Raw genomic sequence first — 22,788 nt, 5'->3', positions numbered from 1 at the left:
AAACACTATACATTCATCACATCTATCTGTGGCTCCCCATGCCCCAACAAATTAAAATTCTCAATCTTACATTTAAGACCCTTCATGGACTGTTGCCTCCCTATCTCTATATTATCTTTCACCCTTTTAACTCATTCCCACACTCTTCGGTTCTTTAACTCCAGCTCTTTGTCTATCCCTCTTCCCTTTGCCCCACAACTGACAGCCATGCCTTACAGATCCTAGGCCCCACACTCAGGAATTTCTTCCATAAAATATCCTGTGTCAACACTCATCTCCCTGCCTAAAGCATCACGCCAATTTAATCACCGTTTAGAATCCATTTTTTGCCTGACGAAGTTTCTGTGAATCATCTTGAGACCTTTTTTTTCCCCTAGGTGCTCTATAAATGCTATTTGTTGTTGCCATAAAACTGGAAGACAGAAGACAGCTGTAGTAGCATAATGACACAGATTCAGGATAACATAGCAGCAGAAGGAAGACATTTGAAATAACTCCACAAAGGCCGGTTTCCTGTCATCAAGTCACCCTTTCTTTACAAGGGCACAGTACAAGACACTGACACAGCTAGCTCAGAGCTTGCTCCTAGATTGAACATAACCCCTGACACCCCTGTTTATATCTGTCAGCCAGAACTCCCTGAATGGACCAGGTTAACAGCCCCGGTGAGTGAACTCATATTCTGTGAAATCCACCTGTCTGACCTTGTTCTAATCACTACAGCATTCAGCCCCTCAAGTGTATTCTGCCATTCACTCATTCCCAACTCAGCTGTTCTGCAACTTCATATTCCCAACTTTTCTCCAAGTTGTTATCCTGATCCAACTGAAATCAACAATTCTTCCTTTGAAAGCTCCCATTAACATTTGCAGCCTTTTAAATGAACAAGGTCTCCACTAACCCCTCTTTTTGAAACATAGCTTCTGATTTCACCTCAGTTCCCCAGCACAGATTACATGCTCAAGTCTCTGCAGTGGGATTTGAAACCACAAACCTTCCAACTCAGAAGCGAGAATGCTACCAATGGAGATACAGGTGACTGCAGCTGAATGAATTTCTTGGTTCTCATATTATTTTGAAATACATGGAAGCTCTCCCCATATAGAAAACAGCATTCATCTTACCTGGACCCTCTGTAATTGTAATTATCCCCATATTTTTTCCAAATCTTCATGTTTGCAATCCTGCCCTCTTACAGCCTCCAAGCAGTCCCACTGATGAAACACCTGCAATAATATGGAGGCTAAAGATCCACTGGTGGAATGAAAGAACCTTGTAGAAACCTCCTCCTTCTTCCAAGACACCTTTCTTGGCTTGACTGTAATATCAAAATTATGCTCCCTTTTTCTTGATGCTCCCACCTATAATCAATCTTTTTACATCTTCTCTTGAATGTTTTTATTGTTTTAAATATCTCGATCAACACAGCTCTCAATAGTCAAAAATTAAGGGGTTACCGTTTACAACCTGACCTCATAATTTAACTCGCAAAGCAAGTGTCAATCTGATCAATCTGCACGGCACTCCCCTACAAACAAATCAAGCAGTTACAATGTTATGATAAATATACAGCTCCTTTTGTTATTAGACATGTTCGGTATAAAAATTTAATTTTCAATGATCATCTGTATGTTAAATAAAAGCCTGTGTATCAGTTTACTGCATTATTGCATTGTCTATGCTGTGCAGTATCAACACATGACTATGCCTCTCTCTCAGAGCGTCCTTCTCATCATTCCTGCCAAGGATCACGGTGAAGAAAGGGGGCGGGGAGTGGGGGGGTGGTGTGGGGTGAGATTTGTGTAATACAGCCTGTAGCCTCATCACCAAAATATTCCCAACACCCCAAACCACCACCAAGTCTGGATCACCTCTTAGTATTCTCTACACAGCCAACCTTTCCCCTTACTTTCCCCTCAGTGCTCTCCCTTCCTGTGCTATCCATATTGGGTGAAGGAAAGGTCTCTGTTCCTAGTCAATATATTCACAGTTCTGAAGAAGGGTCTCTGGACCCAAAACATTAACTCTGATTTCTCTCCACAGATGCTGCCAGACCTGCTGAGATTTCTGAGAAATTTCTGTTTTTGTATGCAATATACTCTCAGGTCTGGCTTGCTGGAAGCCACTTCCCACAGCTACCGCATGACAGGTAGGCTGAAGATTCACTGGTGGAGGTAAAGAACCTTATAGAAACCTCCTCCTTCTTCTCAGGTGACCTCAAGCATTTAACACCCTTCTTCTCAGCCTTTCCCTTCCAATATCATTCACATCTCCCAGCCTCTCCTGCATCACTGCCTCTTTGTTTGCCATAGCACAGATGGAGTTTCCTATTTTGCATTGACAAGCTCCTCTTTACAGTGAGAATCTGTTCATCAGAAATAAGCTTCCACAGTGTAAACTGAAGGAATGGTGGAAACCATTAAGTGTAAAAGTCCTTATTCTTTTGTCAAGAATTTATCACCCCCTTCAAAGGCACCCACTCCTTTAAGATCAACATCTGATGACACAATCTTAAAAAAGAACTTGCAGTTAACCACTTCACAGACAATTAAATGTGTCTTCAACATGCAGTCATTGTTGTAAAGTACAATTTCTGCAGAGCAAAATCCTGCAATCAGCATTGTGACAAGAACAATATCATTTGCTTTGTTGATGTTTCTTGAATAATCAATAATGCCTGTCAAAAAAGTGCCATGGAAGTTTATACATTCACCTGAAGCAACTGACAGGGCAGCAGTACCTCAGTTCCCAGTGCAGATTATGTGCTCTGCAGTGGGATTTGAAATCACAAACCTTGAGACACAGAGGCAAGAGTGCTACCAATTGAGATACAAGTGACTACAGCTGAATGAATTTCTTGATTCTCATATTATTTTGAAATACATGAAAGCTAATTTTCTCATTGTGTTTGTGACCAACAGCTGGATTGGAAAGACTGTGAAAAAGTTGTTAAAAAGAATGGTATTACTGGGCAGAGATTTCTGGTAAGTTTTTATGGCTTGTTTTTGGAACTCTTCTGATGGTTTGAAAATTGTATTGCAAATATGGTAAGGCTTCTAGTTACCCTTTGCAAAGTCAATAGTATAGCAATGGCTGGAGCCATGTTATTGCAGGTATATCATCAGTGGGACTGATTGGAGACTGTGATAGGGCAGGATTGCAAACACGAAGATTTGGAAAATGTATGGAGATTGTTAAAATTACAGAGGGGCCAGGTAAGAAGAATGCTGTTTCCTGTATGGGGAGAGGGTTTGTGCTTTTATCACCTTCTCTGGCTGATTACTCTTCCACCATAGTTTACAGCCACTGGCAAGCCCTTGATGGTACTCTACACCATCCGCTCTACAAAGACCCTGAGCAACACCCGTCACCTGTATACTGCTGGCCCATAAGGCTGAAGATTCACAGAAAATGAGGACAGTATTGTGTTTAGGCTGACTGAATGTTACACACTCAATGCACTCAAAGATAAAGATTAGGTTTGAAAAGATTCTTACTTCAAAGCTCAATCTGAGAGACATCACTGACAAAAAAAATGAGTAAGATGAAATATTGTGGTAAACTGCTGACACAGGAAAGTAATCCAGTCAGAAATGCACAAAGCAGCAAAATCTGATTCCTCATCACAAACTATCTACAGCACAAACTTCCATTTACAAACATTACTTCCTGCACTGCAGCCCTGCATGCACTTTTCAATTTCAGTATTTCACATTAGAAATACAGATAGACATAGATATATTAGAAAATAAAACTTATTAAAATGCCTGAGACTGAGATTTGTGTTAGGTAAGGGTACCAAAGACAGGTAAATGGAGTTAAGGTAGAGATTGGATGGTGGAGTAAGCTGAAAGGGCTGAATGACTTTCTCCTGTTCCTCGGCTTGCTTGGTAATCTTTAGAAATAGCTTTGAGAGCTCACATGTATTTTATTGAATGGTGGGTCATGCTGTCTTGTTACCCTTAACTAAAATGCACTAAAATGCAATTCCTCTTCACTCTGCTTCTTTTATTAATTCTTGGGATGTGGGAATCTTTATCATGTCTATCAGTTATTGTCCATCTTTAATTATCCTTGATGATCCAGCTTCTTGAACTGCTGCAGTTCACAGTGTGAAGTCTGACAGCCAACAGCCCCAGATACACCTGTGCCCACTGTCACAGCTGCAGCTGTCAGATTCATCTTCCTGAGAGTCAACCCAAGGGAAGAGACGGGCCTAGATGGAGGCCTTGGCTGAGCACTTAGGTCCTGTGTGAACCAGCTTGTGGACATATTCACTGACCTCTTCAACCTCTTCTCTCCTACAAGCTGTAGTCGCCACCTGCTTCAAGAAGACCACCATCATCCCAGTACCAAAGACAGCACAGACAATGTGCCTTAATGATTACCACCCAGTAGCTCTGACCTCCATAATTATGAAATGCTTCGAGAGGCTGGTCATGGTCCATATCAACTCTAGTCTCCCAATCTGCCTTAATCCTCTACACTTTGCCTACTGACATAATAGGTCCACAGCGGACACTATTTCCCTAGCCCTGCACTCATCCCTGGAACATCTGGACAACAAGGACACCTGCGTCAGACTCCTGCTCATTGATTACAGCTCCACCTTCAGTACTATTTTCCCTTCCAGGCTGATCTCAGAATTCCGAGACCTAGGTCTTGGCTCCGCCCTCTACAACTGGATCCTCGGCTTTCTGACCCACAGGCCGCAATCAGTGAAGATAGACAACTGCACATGCTCCACGATAACAGTTATCAGTGGAACTCCTCGAGGATGCACTCTCAGTTCCCTACTGTACTCCCTGTACACCCATGACTGTGTTGCAAAATTCCGAACAAGCGGCACCTACAAATTTGCCGATGACACCACTATGGTAGGATGGATATCAAACAACGACAAGGCAGAATACAGAAGGAGATAGAGGGCTTGGTAACATGGTGCAATGATAACAACCTCTCTCTCAATGTCAGCAAAACTAAAGAACTGATCATTGACTTCAGAAAGAAAAGAGGAAAACACACCCCATGTACATCAACGGAACTGAGGTTGAGAGGGTTAGGAGCGTCAAATTCCTGGGAGTGACGATAACTGATCACCTATCCTGGACTTCCCATGGAGGTATGATGGTCAAGAAGGCACAACAACACTTCTTCTTCCTCAGGCGGCTCAGGAAATTTGGCATGTCCACAAGGACCCTCACCAACTCATACAGATACACCATTGAAAGCATACTGTCTGGGTGCATAATGGCCTGGTATGGCAACTGCTTTGCCCAGGACCATGAGAAACTACAGAAGGTTGTGTGCACAGCCCAGGCCATCATGGAAGCCAATCTTCCATCCATGGACTCAATTTACATGACTCATTGCTGCAGAGAAGCTGCCAACATCATCAAAGATCTGTCCCACCCCAGTAATGCACTCCTACAGCTTCCATCAGGCAGAAGACATAGAAGCTTGAACACATGCACCAGCAGGTGCAAGAACAGCTTCTTCCCCACCATTATTAGACTGCTGAATGGACTCTCTAACTTCAAAAAATACTGATCTTACTAATGCTGACCTTGCCCAGCACTCACCCGGTGCGATGTAACCTGTATGCCTCTATCTAGTTTTTTTAATCACTCTATGATTTTTATGTTCTTGCTTACAATGATCTGCCTGTACTGCTCATAAACAAAGCTTGTCACTGTACTTAGGTATACATGACAATAAATCAAATCAAATCAGGTGCACCTACAGGGCCTCATGGAAGGGAATTCCAGGATTTTGACCAGCATCACTGAAGGAACATGATATATTTCTAAGTCAGGATGATGTATAGCTTGGAGTGGAACTTGCAGGAATTTGCAATTCCCAAGTATCTTCTGCCCTTGTCCTTCTAGATGGTAAAGGCCTCAGGTTTGAAAGTTATTGTTGAAGGAGCCTTGATAAGTTGCTACAGTGCAACCTGTAGATAATACACGCTGCTGCCATTGTGTATCAGTGATGGAGAGAGTGAATGGTGGAGGTGAAGCCAGGTCATTTATCAAGCCAGCTGCCTTTCCCTGAATAGAATAAATTTCTTGAGTGTTTTTGGAGCTCAGTCAAGTGGGGAGTATTCAATTGCACTTCTAGTAGATGGCGGACAAGATGTGGGGAGTCAGAAGTGAATTACTTTCTATAGACATCCCAGCCTCTAGCTTGCTTTTGTAACTACATTATTTATATATCCCATTCAGTTCATTTTCTAGTCAATGGTGTGCTGTTGATAATTGTAATGCCACTGAATATCAAGGGATGAACTTTAATTTTCTCTTGGTGATGGTCATTTCCTGGTACTTATGTAGCACAAATATTCTTTGCAATGTATCGGTCTGGACTTAGAACATGCAACATATAAGAAAGTGAGGTGCAAAGATGAAAGGTCAGTGCCTTTTCCATCTCAGCAGCCTTTATCCCTCTGACTTAAAAATCAACACTTTGCCATTATACTCAGGAAATCTGAGGTCTTGCTGCATATAGACACAGACTGGCTTCAGTATCTAAGGAGTCATGGATGATAGTAAAGATTGCGTAATAATCAGCAAACATCCCCACTTCTGACCTTATGATGTAGGGAAGGTCATTGATGAAGCAGCTGAAAATGGTTGGGCCTGGTGTACTACTCTGCGGATGCAGAGTACTCTGCAGAGATATCCTGGAGCTGAGATGACTGATCTCCAACAACCACAACCATTTTCCATTGTGTCAGCTATGACTCCAACTAAAGAATGACTTCCCTGATTATTACTGTCTTCAGTTTTGCTTGGTTTCCTTGATACCACACTCTGTCAAATGTAGCCTTGCTGTCAGGGACATCACTCTTACCTCAATTCTGGAATCTTAATTCTTGGACCAAAGCTGTGAGTGAGATCAGGAGCTGAGTGGCCCTGGCGGAACTCAAACTGGTTGTCAATGAGCAGGTTACTGCTAAATAAATGCCATTTGATAGCACTGTAGATGGCACATTTCATCACTTTGATGATCAAGAGTAAACTGATTGGGCAGGAACAGACTGGGTTGATTTGCCCAGCTTTTTGTCTGCAGGACATACATGGGCAATTTTATCCATCATCTGGTAGGTGCCAGTATTGTAGCCAAACTGGAACAGCTGGTCTAGGGATGAAGTTAGCGCTGGAACAGAAGTACTATTGGCAGGATGTTGTCAGGGCCAATAGACGACAATATCTGTTGCTGTGAGCTGTTGCTTGATATCAAGTAAAATTAATCGAATTGGCTGAAGACTGGCATCTGTGATTCTGGGGACCTCAGAAGGAGGCCAAAATTGTTTCAGAGATAGTAGGAACTGCAGATGCTGGAGAATCTGAGATAACAAGGTGTAGAGCTGGATGAACACAGCAGGTCAAGCAGCATCAGAGGAGCAGGAAAGCTGACGTTTCGGGTCTAGACCCTTCTTCAGAAAAAAATTTTTCATAAACAAGTAACTTGTTTATTTGTCTACTATCATTCGAAGCTGGATATGGCAGGCCTGCAGAGCTTAGATCTGATCTTTTAGTCATGAGATCACTTAGCTCAGTCTATCACTTGCTGCTTACACTGTTTGGCATAGAAGCAGTCCTGGTTTGTAGCTTAACCGAGTTGATGTCTCACTTCTAGATATGCCTGGTGCTGCTCTTGGCATGTCCTCCCACACTCTTCATTGAACTAGGGTTGATCTCCTGGCTTAACAGCAATAGTAGAGTGGGGATATGCCGGCCACAAAGTTGTAGCATGTGTTGGAGTATGGTTCTGTTGCTGTTGATGGCCCACTGCACCTCATGGATACCCAGACTTCAGTTACTAGATATGTTCAAAATCAATCCCATTTAACACAGTAATAGTGCTACATAAAACGATAAAAGATGTTCTCAATATGAAAAGGGACTTTATCACACAAAGGATTGTGAAGTCATCCCTATCAAAACACATGTGGACAGACACATCTGCAACAGGTACACTGGTGAGGACAAATTCAAGTAGCTTTTTCACTTGTGATTGTTCTTTCACCAGCTGCTGCAGACCCATTCTTGGGGATATTTCCTTCAAAAATGATTAATTGACATCAAAATGCCTGAAATGGTAAAAGGTGATGTACAAATGGAAAGTAATTCATCCAGGTGATGTTATGAGTTGCCATTTGGCTAGATTGTACGTGCATTTCTTGGTAGAGTACTTTCCAATTTATTATGCTTGTAAACCTATCCATTGCTGTAAAAAGAAGATGGCAATTTGTTTTATTCTCTCATGGGACTAGAGCATCACTGGCTAGACCAGCATTTATTGTCTGTTTCTCATTGCCCAGAGAAAGTGTTGGTGAGCTGTTTTTTTGAACCACTTCAGTCCATATTATGAAGGTAGATCCAAAATGCCGTTAGGGACAGAATTCCAGGATTTTGAAACAGCGACAGTGAAAGATCAGCAACATATTTCCAAGGCAGAATGGTGAGTAGCTTGGAAAGGAACTTCCAGGTGGTGGTTTTCCATGTTGCCCTTGTCCTTCTAAATGGAAGTGATTGTAGGTTTGGAATGTGCGGTCTAATGATCTTGGGCTAATTTCTGCAGCGCATCTTGTAGATGGTACACACTGTTGCAACTGATTGTCAGTGGTGGAGGGAATGGATCTTTGTGGATGTGGTATCAATCAAGCCAGTTTATTGTGATGGTGCCAAGTTTCTTGAGTGTTGTTAGAGCTACACTCATCCAGGCAAGTGGAGTCTATTCATCAACACTCCTAACTTATGCCTTGTAAATGGTGGACAGACTTTGGGGAGTCAGGAGGCAACTGACTCATTGTGGTATTCCTAGCCTCTGACCTGCTCTTGCAGCCATTATATTTACATGGTGAGTCCAGTTGACTTTTAGTCAATGGTAACCCCAGGATATTGATAATGGGGAATTCAATGATGGCAATGCCACTGAATATCAAGGTGTGGTGATTGGTTGTCTGACTCTAACTGGAGGTGGTCATTGCCTGGCATTTGTGTAGTACTTGGAATTCAAGCTTGGATTTTGTCCAAATCTTGTTGCATTTAAACATGGATTGCTGAGGCACCGCGATGCTACACTTTGTTGAATGTAGCCTTGGTGTCAAGGGCTGTCACTCACATCTCACCTCACTTCTAGAATTTTGCTCTTTTTTGAAAATTTGAACCAAGGCTGCAATGAGGTCAGGAGCTATGTGGTCATGGCAAACTCAAACTAGTCATCACTGAGCAGGTTATTGGTGATCAGCTGCTGCTTGAAAGCACTATTGATGACACCTTCTGTCACTTTACAGACAATCAAGAGTACACTGATAAGGCGGTAATTGGCTGGGTTGGATTTGTCCTGCTTTCTGTGTACAGGACATACCTGGGCAATTTTCCACATTGTCAGGTAGATGTCAGTGCTGTAACTTAGGAACAGCTTGGCTAGGAATGTAGCTGCTACAGACCGCCCCAACTCCTATACTCAGTCCTCTGATCGATGAAAGCAAGCATGCTGAAAGCCTTCTTCACCATCCTGTTCACTTCACTTTAAAGGAGTGAACCTGTGCACCTAGATCTCTTTGTTCTATAACACTTCCCAGAGCCCTACCATTGACTGTGTAAGTCCTTACCTGTTTTGCCTTACCAAAATGCAAAATTTTGCATTTATCTAAATTCACTCCATCTACCATTCCTCAGCCTTACTAACCATACCTCCTAAATTCTCGTCCAAATCATTTATATAAATGATGAATAACAGTGGACCCAACACTAATCCTGTGGCACACTGATGGTCACAGGCCTCCAGTCTTGGCTCTTCCATTATTGAGTATAGGGATATTTGTAGGGCATCCTTCTCCAGTGAGTTGTTTAATTGTCCATCACCATTCATGACTGGATGTGGCAGGACTGTTGAGCTTAGATCTGACCCATTAGTTGTGGGATCACTTAACTCTGTCAGTTACTAGCTTTGCTGTTTGGCACAGAAGCAGTCCTGTTGGTAACTTCACCAAGTTGACAGTTCATTTTTAGCTGTGCCTTGTGCTGCCCTAGGCATGCCCTCCCGCACTCTCCATTGTACCAGGGTTGATCCTTTGGCTTGATGGTAATTGTTGAATGAGAGAATAATGGGCTCTGAGTTTGCAGGTTGTGTTGAAATATGATTCAGTTGCTTTTGATGGCCCACAGCATGTCATGGATGCCCATTCTTGAGCTTCTAAATCTGTCAAACATTAGCCTTTGCCTTCTGCAATGAAGCTAACTTTGGATCCAATTTGTCACTCTCCCTTGGATCCCAAGGGCATTATCTTTTTGATTAGTCTGGTATGTGGAACTTTGTCAAAATCTTTGCTAAAATCCATACAGACCATATCTACTACGCTGTCCTTTTCAAACCTCCAATCAATTATAGTCATACATGACTCTATTAACAAATCCATACTAACTTTCCTTGGCTAATCCATGCCTTTCTATATCTTTACACATTTCTTCAGAGTTGATTAATTTACCTATAACCGAAGTTAAGATAATGGGCCTATAATTACTCAAATTATTGTTTCTTTCTTCTAAAACTGATTAAACCTCTAATACCAATTCTGTAGCCTAGGAAGATTGAAATGATGGTCAGAGCCCCTGCACTTTTCTCCCTACCTCCCTTTAACAATCTGGGATATATTTCAGCCACTTTACAATTTATTTATTTTCAAAGATGGCAAACCCTTTAATATTTCTTCTCCTACAAAGTTTATCCCATCCAATATTTCACAGTCCTCCTCCTCTACTATGATTTTTTTTCTCCCTCTTTTCCTCCCTTCTGTGGTTTTCTTCTCCTCTTCTGTCTCTTGCACTCTCAGCCCCACACACCTGGTCCCAATTGCCAGCTTTCAGTTTCCAAAGTGGGGTCAGTGGCCCGAAGCGGGGACACCAGTGACCAGCATGTCCGGAATCAGGACGCCAACGACCAATGGCCCGTTGCAAAGCAGGGGCAGCGGCCCAGGACGAAGCATGTCAGCAACAGCCCATTGCGGAGCATTGTGGCAGTGACTGCAGCGGTCAAGTGTGGAGTGTAATGGCAACAGCCCAGAATGTGATTGGTGGCAGTGGCCCAGAACAGGATGGGCAGAAGTGGCCTAGTGCAGTGTGTAGCGGTAGCCAGTGGTCAGACCATGTGGAGGCCCCATGCATTGGTCTGCTGCAGAGAGCACTTGGAGAGAGACTGATGTTTGTTTTTTTAACTTGCTTCTGGTTTTTCCTGACCTGTAGTTATACTGCGTATAACTTTTTTCTCATTGTTTCTCTATTCTGTAACTAAGGATTATGCCTAGCTACTGTGTTCCTAAGATGGTGCTGTGTTTTGGTGACATTGTTACAATGTAACTAATCTGTAACTGAAGAAGCTGTACCTAGGTACCCTTGTACCTAAGATGACACTGTAAGTGGCGACTTATAAACTCTTATTGTACTCATTTGAGTATACGTGGCAATTAAGCTGATTCATTCAGTTCTTGAAATTCTTCAGCCTCCAGTGTTATGAATACCGCCATGAAACATTTAGAACCTCCCCCACATCCTCTGCTCAATCTAGGTTACTTCTTTTGTCTCCAGTAGGTCCTTTTCTATTTTTGGTTATCCTTTTACTCCTCATGCATTTTAAAACATCTCTGGATTTTACCTGGTATTACTTGTCAGTATTTTCCTTGTCGGCTTTATGTTTTCTTAATTTCCTTTTTAATTTCATGCTGATACTTTCTATACTCATCTCAGCTTTTCTGCAGAATTAATATCAATATGTTTTGACTTTTTTTCCCCTTATCTTAGCCTTATGCACCTTGTCATTCAGGAGCCTGTGGTTGTCCTATTTTTGAGAAAATACTCACTCCGACCCCTTGAATCTCCTGCTTGAAAGCCTCAATAGCTATGTTGCTGATTTATCTTCTTATTGCAGTTTCCAGTTCAGTTTGACTAAATGGTTTATCAGCTGGTAAAATTGGTCTTCCTGTGTCAATGTAGAACCTTTACTCTGATGTTGTTTTTTTTCCTTTTCTATAATGATGTTAAATCTAACTGATTAATAATCACTTACCAGTAAAGTGCTCTCCCAGTAGTTATCCTTTCATCTGACCAGCTTTGTACCCTAAAATTAAACCCAGAATGCCACACTACTCCATGGTGTAGAAAAGGCCAAACTTACACAGTTTTTCAAATTACTCCAAAATGTGGTGACAAAGGCACAAGCTTGGGAAAGGCAGGGTTGATTTTAACTCAAAAATAAAACAACAAACTGCAGATGCTGGAGATCTGGAACAAACAAAAAATATAAATTGCTGTGAAGAGAAAGCAGAGTTAGCATTCCGAGTTCTGTGAAGCAAGACACTGGTTATGGTCTATGGATATTATAGATTGGTGCTGATATCAGAGGTCAGAAGGATGATATAACTCGGACCCTGATTGTAATACTGAGAAATGACCAGTGAAGCGGTCCAACAAACTCATTCCTTTTTTTACTAACTACTAAGCAGCCTACACAATGGGCAGTAAGGCGGGCTCTTTATGGTGGGAGAGGGGAGCTCTAAAAACAATGTATGTGCACGCACCCACACACACAGACTTAAACTTGCTGCTGACTTTTCTAATTGCCAAATCCTGGGATTGTTCCAGACATACACCTTTGGAGATAGTATCAATACAGTGTGGAGCTGGAGGAACACATCAGGTCAGGCAGCATCAGAGGAGCAGGAAAGACGACATTTCGGGTCGGGACCTTCACAGGACTTGATGTTCCAGTGGTGGGTTTAATTTAGATCGAGAACCAAACCATGGAGAGAGAGGGTGTGAATCATTGAATCAATTTTCCAATTGATTTGGGACTGTGGGAGTGGTCAGGACAGTGGGATTAGTTCGTGATTGATAAGAGCTATGGTGAGCAAGTGGGCAGTTGGAATAGTTTGGGATTAATAAAGTACTATGGGGAGAGCATGGGGCATTGGGATTAGTTTGTGATTAATATAGACTGTGGAGGAAAGAGTCACTGGGATTGGTTTGAAGCTGGAATAGAGTCGTGGAGGGAGAATGGAACTAGTTTGGGATTGATGTGGAGTTTGGGGAGAGCAAGGCAGTTGGATGAGCTTTGGATTGATATAGGATTACAGGGAGGAATGGAGAAATGGCATGAGTTTTGGAATGATACAGAGCTACGGTGATAGAGCACGACATTGGGGTTAGTTTGGGATTGATACAGGGCTGTAAGCAGAGAGCAGGGAGGTGGGATAAGTTTGTGATTGAGATAGGGCTATGGGGAGATTTGGGATTAGTTTGGGATTGATACAGAGCTGTGGGGAGAGAGCAGGGCAACGGGATGAGTTTTGGATTGAGACAATACTATAGAGATGGAGTACAACCAGGGGAATAGTAAGAACTGCAGATGCTGGAGTCAGAGGTAACACAGTGTGGAGCTGGAGGAACACAGCAGGCCAGGCAGCAACACAGTGTGGAGCTGGAGGAACACAACAGGCCAGGCAGCAACACAGTGTGGAGAACACAGCAACCATGGGACTGGTTTAGGATTTGATACAGACTATGAGGGAAGAATGGGTCAGAAAGATGAGTTTGTGATTGATACAGGGATAGAAAGCAAGAGAGAGAGAGCAAGGCAGTGGGATTAGTTTGAGATTGATACACAATGGACCCCAAATGGCTTCCTCCTGTGCAGGAATCTCTGTGGTGTAGGCTAGAGCTTTGGAATTATTCAAGGGTAATTAAAGATACTTTATCCAATAATACCCTGTTGATAACTAATCGTTGAATGTCCTTATTAATACCTTGGCACTTATTAAATGCAACCTTTAAGCCATTTACATTTATCAAGATACAAAGTAAGGAGGTGTCACGTGAAAGTGTAAATCAGATAAGAACAGAAATTGTTTAGCATTTAAGAAAAAAAGTTTTTGCAAGTAAGCAGAGACATGGGCTGGTAATATAATGTTAATAATGAAATCTTTGTTAATTACACTCAGGGTCAGTGGGTGATACAGGGTTGTGAAAGGCTGTGAAAGGAATCTCTCAGGGTGACTTTTAGACTCAGTGACTCCCAAGACCTCGTAGAGAAATTCAACAGCAACTCACTTTCAGTCTTCCTGTAGTTTAGGTAGCTGGTGGATAAAGTTGGAAGGAGTGTTCGGTTTGAAGGGAGGTTGCAGTGGTCATGGTGGATTTTAATGTTAATGGGAGGGGGGTGGGGAGAATCATGGAATTTGCATCCACTGGAAAGGGAGTACAGGTGGGTAAGGGATTTACACTGAAGAACATGATAGGCTCAATGGACCAACTGATCTTTTTCATCCAGTCTTTTTCAGTGTTGTTTGAACCAGTTTTCCTATTAGTTGGTTTTAATAGGGAGGAGTTGTGTTGCATCACAACCTCTAGATCAGAAACTCTAAATTCGAATCCCACTTATAAGTCCTGAAGTGTATATTCATAACTTGGTCAGCAGGTTGATTGTCAGCTTGTAAATCCTTCCAGTATGCCAGATGGCAGGTGGTAAGAACAGGAGTTTCCTGGTCAGTCACCCTGCAGTATGCAATGGCAAACTACTGCAGTACATTTATCAATAAATGTAGACAAATCCAACAGATATCCATAGCAAACCCTCAGAAACAAGGTTGTAGGAAAAGGCCAGAAGATTTTAACAGATCTCACACAAAATTGTGCAACTCAACCTAGTTTATTTGCCACTCTTTATGTCTTTATGCACCTGCTTTAAATTGATTCACTATATTTGATTCTACTGTATCTACATTAAAAACAATTGTTTCTAAACAAAGCAATTTTTTTTTAATTTACAGAGCATGTCCGAAAATGACATTCAGAAGTTCCCTACACTACGGGTGCCGTAAGTACTTCCAAACATGATTTGAGTGTCACAGGTACAGTGTGGGAGCTGTATAATATCATACAGACCAATCATGTTAGGTCAGTATGTGATTCTACATGTAGCACAGTCTAATGCTACTTGTCAGTTGTCTTGCACAGAACACTTTCCAGTCTGTGCATGACAATAAGGAAGTGTCACATTTGGTCACCTTGTTCAGGACCAGCTCCATTTATGCTCACACGTTCGCAATATTCAATTCAGCTAAATTCATTTATCAACTGGTGGACTCCTGTTGATTCTGACTTTTTTCTGATTATGTTAATTGGGGGGGCAATAAATTAACAGCCATATTACATCTCTACCATTGACTGAGAAATGAAACTGGAGAGAATTAAAAAACTAGCTTTCGATTCACTGATCACCCATTTTATACTTGGACAAATTCAAGACGTTTTTGTGCAACTATTTGTTCAGCTGCTGCATTTGGACTGGAAAGAAAAAGTGACTATTGGAATTGAGAAATTATTTATTCCACTTTTTAATTACTCATTTTTGTTTCCTATGTTTTTCAGAAAATAATCATTACACTTCTCATACATTCTGTTATTTCTAAATCATAACACAGCATTATTCACACAAACCCAGCAACAATGCATTCTGTACTTTGCATAGTTCATATAAAAATTTCTTTAAAATTACCTACTAAGTTTCAGGTGAGCAAATGTGTTAATTAAGCTACCATTGCATAGTTATGTGTTTGGAACATTTATCAATGTTTTTCCGAGAGCATTGACCAATGACAGTACAATGAAGTTTAATTGCCTGAGTGTTAAGGAGGAACTGCCTTACAAATGGACGTCAGGAGTTCATCACTATGGTCTTTGCATCAGATCACAGAAGCGTTATGCTGCAGTAGGAGGCCTTATGGCCCACTGTGATCAGATAGAGTTTGAAGGGGAATGTCTGGTGTCAGATCGCAACAGGTCCGGACGTAGGGTAGTTAAGCTCAATGACTGTGTCCTCTGTACTCATTGTTATGTTATTTCATGAGAAGGGCAGGACTTATACAATTCAAAGTAAGACCTTGGGTAGTGTTGTAGAACAGAGAGACCTAGGGGTTCAGGTGCATAATTCTTTGAAGTTTGCATCACATATAGATAGGGTGGTTAAGAAGGCATTTAGCACGCTTGCCTTCATTGCTCAGACCTTTGAGTATAGGAATTGGGACTTCATGTTGAGATGGTACAGGATGGTGGTGAGGCCTCTTCTGGAGTACTTCTGGTCACCCTGTTATAGAAAAGACGTTATTAAGCTGAAGAGTGTTCAGAAAAGATTTACCAATATGTTGCCAGGAATGGAGGGTTTGAACTATAAGGAGTGGCTGGATAGGCTGGGACTTCTTTCACTGGAGCGTAGGAGGTTGAAGGCTGACCTTATACAAGTTTATAAAATCATGAGGGGTATAGATAAGGTGAATGGCAGGTGTCTTTACCTAGGGTGGGGTATTTCAAGACAAGAGGGCATATTTTTAAGGTGAAAAGAGAAAGATTCAAAAAACACATGAGGTGCAATTTTTTTAAAATGTGCTTTCTCTTCTCTATGAGGCCAAGTCTATCAGTCAGGACTTGACAGTACTTTGTCAACCACCCTGAGTTCTCCCCGAGTAAAATTAATTAGTTGAAGGAATAATTTGTCTTGTCCCTGTTAGGGATTAATAGCCTATTGGCAAACTACATATACATTCCCAAGAATTAATAATTGAGACTAATTGAGACTGTCAGGGTTAGCATCTAGATTGGAGATCAAGACTGGGATGATTAGCTCAAGGCTCAAGATTCATGTTGGCGGCAGGGAAGCTTGGCTCTCTACGCTCAATTAAGATGCTTACTTTCCTTGTTGCAGCTGATATTTAGAACTGGTTTCTCTCAGTGAAACCAGCCATCAACATGAGGAAAGGTTGTCTGTTGTCTGTTCCCTCCCAATATAGCTGGTAGCACCTGTTACACCATCTCAAGGACAATTAAAGATCAGAATGAATGCTGGCCTTTCTAGCAATGCTGACAGCCCTTGAATGCAGTCAGAGTTCTGGCTAAGAAAGAGTTCCAGGTTGAGGCTGTATCATTCCTTCTTGGTGTAATGTTGATGAATGAAGTTGGAGGGACATCCTCTCTCACTTCCTTTATAGAGCAGCACCTTCACCCTTCCTGCCCCGACTCCTTCATCTTCTAGGAAGGTTGGTCATTGTGGTTAAAATTTTGAGATGCATCAACGTCCAAGGCTATTTCTTTCATGGTCTTCTGCCATCCTTGTAGAATGCCCTTCAATAATTGTTAAAAAGTTTTGTCTGAAAACTTTGACATACAAGTGCTTAGAGGCCAAAATATTGATGTGTCTCTGCAGGTCCTCTTTGTTCTGGCGAGTCAGCATGGCCATCAACTTTGAGTTTTCCTGGGCCAGGATAGATTTCTTGATTGATAGAATTGAGAAAGTTAATCAGACTTGAATGCAATGGCATTTCTTGCTTTTAAAGACAAGTCCGACACAATGAGCTGCTATCATTAGTGAGTATAGATTTTGGTTATGCTCTTCTTTGGGTTTACCCATCACTAATATAAGACCATAGACCAAAGGATGTAGTAACAAAGGTAAGTCATTCAGTTGATCGAGTCTACCTCACCGTTCACTGAGACCATGGCTGAACTAATAATCTTCAAATTTGCTTTCCTGCCTTAGCCCCATATTCCTGGATTCCAATAATAATTAAAAATTTGTCTTTCTCAGCCTTGAATAATCTTAGTGACCCAGATTTGACATCCCTTTATGATAAAGAATTCCACATATTGACCACCATCTGACAGAAAAAGATTCCTTCTCATCCATGTGTTTAACTTGCAACCTTTACTCTGTATCCTCTGGTCCTAGACTTTCCCACAAAGGTAAATAACCTTTCCACAACTACTCTGTCAAGTCCTCTAAAAGTCTTAAATATTTCATTAAGGTTTCCTCTCATTATTCTAAATTTCCCAGAATGCAACTCCAATATGTTGAATCTTCCATCATAAGACAGTCACTCCATTCCTGGGATCAACCTAGTGAACCTTCTTTGGACTGCCTTTCATAATATTAGTGTATCATTGGCAATACATGTGTGTCCAGGAATACTTTCTCCATATACTGCTGGATTAATCAAAGGGCAGTCTCTGGAAGTAGTATTTTTCAAATGGTGTCCTGAAGTTTGTGAGTTCTTGAGATCCTTCTACCTCAAGAACTGACCAATATCCAACGTTGGAGTCCAACTTGGAAAATAATTTAGTTCCACTGAATTTAGATTCCCATTGTTCTAGACCTGTAATTTTATGCGGGCATCTCTTTAAAGTAATACTTAGACGTCTTGGGTCCAAGCATACCCAGATTGTGCCATTTTTCTTCAGCATGTATTGCACAAGCTGTGGTGATGATATTCATGTTGAACAATGCTGTTTCATTCCATATCTTCCAAAGTGTTCTTCTGCATTATATTTTCTGGGAGAATTAAATGACTGAGTTGTATCTTCCCTGACATGTGGTTCACTATTGCTGCATGTGGCAGCACAGTGGCTCAGTGGTTAGCACTGCTACCTCACAGGACCAGGGACCCGGGTTCAAATCCACCGTTGGGAGACTGTCTGTGTGGAGTTTGCACATTCTTCCCGTGTCTGCATGGGTTTCCTCCGGGTGCTCTGGTTTCCACCCACAGTCCAAAGATGTGCAGGCTAGGTGGATTGGCCATGCTAAATTGCCCCGTAGTGTTCAGGGGTGTGCAGATTAGGTGGCTTATAAGGGGATGGGTCTGGGTGGGATGCTGTGAGGGTCGGTGTGGACTTGTTGGGCCGAAGGTCCTGTTTCCACCCTGTAGGGATTCTATGATATACTATCACCTTTGAAGTTTCCTGTACCAACTATTGTTACATGAAATCACAGGTGCACTTAGTCACATTACAAACTAGACTGTGCAAAGGCTTCTGGTCACGTATTCCACATTCTGGCTATTTGCTCCTTAGCTTGTTCCCATTTAAAGTGATATCATAACAACCACAAGACTAACCGAACAACACCGAAACTGACCACAAGACTGACCAAACAACACCGAAACTGACCACAAGGCTGACCAAACAACACCAAAACTGAACACAGGACTAATCAAACAGCATTGAAACTGACCACAGGACTGACCAAAATACAACATTAAGACTGACCATTGGACTGACTAAATGAGGTAAACTAAGCAGCACTTCTGAAGTGCAATTCAGAGCAATATTCAGTGTTCACAAAACAGCAGAGACTTAGAAAAGCAGTGAAGACCTTGAAACTGCAAGATGGATTTAGAAAGCTCACATATCCATGAAGCTATGAAAAAGTGACATCACTGAATGAACAAAGAAACCTAGTAATGTAAGGTGAAGAGGTTGAACAGTTACATTGCCTTGAGAACCGGTGATAAACTCACATTTCCAATTGAAACGGGTTGAAGCACCATTGAGCTTAAAGGTTATTTTAGGCTAGTGTGCAAGAGATCATTATCTCAAACATTGCCTCTGCAAAAAAGGAAATTGAGAAACACAGCACGATACTGCCCAAGTGGAAAGAGTTGTTGCAGAGCACTTCCTGATTAGATGCTGGCTGATATCATTTGTATATCAGGTGAATGCTGCAGACAGCAATGCAATGCAGTAGACCCAGTACATAGTGCCATTTTAATTGCTTTATCATTGGATGTAGTAGAGGATCCCATGTTGGAAAACATCAATGAAAGGTTGGAGATAGTTCTTCCTATATTGTTGGTAGTAGAACAGATGCATTATTTACTGAGGTCAGGACATTTTTGGGGACTCACAATAGTTCTACTGGACATGAACAGCAGTATAGTCTGTAAAGCTATGACTTCTTTAATTATGGATGTTGACTTTGGCATCAATTTTTACTTTTTGTAGTCACCCTTGCCTTTCTTTTAATGAGGGCATCTCAATTACATTTACACTGCCAGGCTATCAAAGTAACAGTTTAAAGGAAAGATTTTCACACCTTTTTCACTCCCAAAGCTTGACCAAAGCCCAAGAACAAATGGGCCATGTGATGAATTAAAATAGAAAGAAAAGAGAAATGACTTGGACTAATATAACACTTAGGCCATCAAAATGCACTCACAACTAATAAAGTTTAGTCACTGTTGAAATGTGTGGAAAGCAGCAGCCAATTTACAAACAGCAAGCTCTGTCAGGCAATAATCAGCTAAGATAAAACAAAGACCGATAGAAGATCGAAAACAAAAGCAGAAATTTCTAAAGAACTCAGTAGGTCTGCCAGCATAACAGAATTAACATTTTGAGTCCAGAAACATTAACTCTGTTTTCTCTCCACAGTTGCCACCAGATCTGCTGAGGTTTTCCAGCAATTTCTGCTTTTGTAATAATCAGCTAAGTCTCGGTATAAACAGTTTGGGAAACATTGGCAGTAGAGTAAACATTCTTCTGTACCTCTTAAAGTGCTAGCCTGACAACTTTATATCCATGAGCCAATTTAACAGATCTGAAAGAGAGCAACTCAGACAGTGCAACCCTCCATTTAGAGCTACACTGGAGTGACAACTACGATAATGTGCTCAAGACTCAATTTATTGCCTAAAGTGGGGATATCTTTACTACCGGGAGTGAAGGTAACTCTATTTCCTGAAATTTGGATAACTTAATAATCTGGAGTAGGAGTTTCTTTATTATCTACAGTGGGGGTTTCTTTATTATCAGGAGTGGGAGTAACTTTATTGCCTGGAATTTGAGTAACTTTATTACCTGGAATTTGGGTAACTTTATGACCCTCAGTTGGGGGTTGATTTTATTACCTGGAGTTTAGGTAACTATTAGCTGAAGTGGACGTAACTTTATTACCTGGAGTGAGAGTAACTTTATTAGCAGTAATGGTATTATCTTTAATACCTGGAATTTGGGTATCTTTATTTAGCTGGAGTGGGGTATCTTTATTACTTGTAATTTGGGTAACTATGACCTGGAATGGGGTTAACTTTGTTACCTGCAATGGGGGTAACTTTATTACTGGCAGTTGGGGAGACTTTATTACCTGTATTTTAAGTAACTATTACCTGGAGTGGAGGTAACTTGATTACCTCGAGTGGGAGTAACTTTATTACCTGTAGCAGTGTTATCTTTAATACCTGGAAATTGGGTAACTTTATTTCTTGGAATGAGACCACCCCATAGTGTGCAGGCAAGGTGGGTTAACAATGGTAAATGTGGAGTTGTAGGGATAGGGTACATGCTCTTCGGAGGGTCAGTGCAGACTTGATAAGCTGAATGGCCTGAATCTGCACTGTAGGGAGTCTGTGATTCTTTATTACCTGGAATTTGGGTATCTTTATTATTTGGAATGGAGGTAACTATTTTACCTGAAGTGTGAGTCACTTTATTACCTGGAGTGGTGGTATCTTTACTACCTGGATTGGGGGTAACTTTATTACCTGGAGTGGTGTTATCTTTATTACCGGGAGTTGGGGTGAATTTATTACCTGGAGTGGAGGTATCTTTATTACCTGGAGTTGGGGTGACTTTATTACCTGGAATGGGAGCAATTTTATTACCTGGAGTGGTGGTAAATTTATTACCTGGAATGAGGGTTATTTTGTTACCTGGAGTGAAGGTACCTTTATTGATCTAGATGAAGGTAACTTTATTTGTTGGAATAGGGGTATCTTTATTAGCTCCTGTCGAGTTAACTGTAACATGAGCAGTAGTAGATACCTATATGACTCTATACTAGGGGTGTTTTCATTATTTGGTGTAAGGGATACCAATTTATTTTCTCTCAGATTTTATTTTATTTGAGTGGTATCTTATGCAATGTCATCGACTGCTTTTGATGATATTCAATTTCATTTTGAGCACTCATTGCTTTCAGAGCTACAGAATTGTGCATTAGCTTCCGAAATTGAGGAGAGCCTGAAGTGGGTGGCTATATGGTAGAGCAAGAATGTGGATATGAGTTGCAAGTCTGTAATTCACAGATACTCCTACCAGCCCTGAGAAGCTGGGGGTCCCAGTTCATCCTGAAATTGGCCATGTTTACGGACACCGTCTCTTCCAGATTTTGTAAATTCTAATTCTCAAATGATCACAAATGGAATTTCTTATTCATTGTTTGAACGATGATTCAATGCCTGGGGTGCAGTAACATTGCCACAACACTCTGTTGAAATAACTCCACGAAGCCTGGTATCCCGTCACCAAGTCACACTATTTAAATGTGCATAGTATATGACACTGACCCAGGTAGCACAGAGCCAGCTCCTAGACTGAGCAGAACCCCGAACACCCCTGTTTATATCTGTTAGCCAGGACTCCCTCATTGGACCAGGTTAACAGACCAAATCAGGGAACTCATATGCTATGATATCCACCTGGCTGACATCGTTCCAATCACTACATCTCTCCCCTCTAAGTCCTGGGACATAGGCCCATTCCTTTTTCTGTATCTTCTCCTGGGGCATTTGCGCACCAGGTCTGGTTCCTCTGACTCTGCCTCAGATATTGGCAGTGTGTAGTAGTCAGTAGCCTGCCTCTTGCGCCAGGATCATATAGGCTGAATATCATCTTCTTCTTCAGGTAGTAACGGCATCAAGGCCGCAATATCTGCCATGTTTATCTCATCTTCAGAGGTTTCTTTGATGCTAGAACGCTAGACGCTAGGTTCTGACAGATTTGCCAGATGTTTTGAGGAAGCGGTTATGTTTTGTTCCTGCCCTGTTTTTGAGATTGCAGCTTTTATGTGGTCCATGTGCTTGTTCAGGACCATCTGACCTACCGAAAATTTGTACGTCATGGAACCTGACCTCGTGATGACATGCAGGGCCATTCTAATGGTTTCAGTGCCAAACTTCGTCCC

At 41.6% G+C, this 22,788-nt stretch overlaps 1 protein-coding gene across 1 annotated transcript in view; it reads left to right on the top strand.

Moving 5' to 3' along the window:
- LOC109912924 (lymphocyte cytosolic protein 2-like) overlaps positions 1-22,788 on the top strand; it is a 143,075-nt gene that overhangs the window by 4,425 nt on the left and 115,862 nt on the right. Inside the window, exons 3-4 of the mRNA XM_048604024.1 lie at positions 2,922-2,984; positions 14,831-14,877. Coding sequence (XP_048459981.1) covers positions 2,922-2,984; positions 14,831-14,877 — 110 coding nt within the window. The remainder of the gene's footprint in view (positions 1-2,921; positions 2,985-14,830; positions 14,878-22,788) is intronic.

The sequence above is a fragment of the Rhincodon typus genome, chromosome 12 (genome assembly GCF_021869965.1).
Source record: "Rhincodon typus isolate 14 chromosome 12, sRhiTyp1.1, whole genome shotgun sequence".
In the NCBI taxonomy this organism is placed as follows: domain Eukaryota; kingdom Metazoa; phylum Chordata; class Chondrichthyes; order Orectolobiformes; family Rhincodontidae; genus Rhincodon; species Rhincodon typus.
The sequence above is the reverse complement of the archived record's forward strand: the minus strand, read 5'-3'. Positions and strand labels throughout refer to the sequence as shown.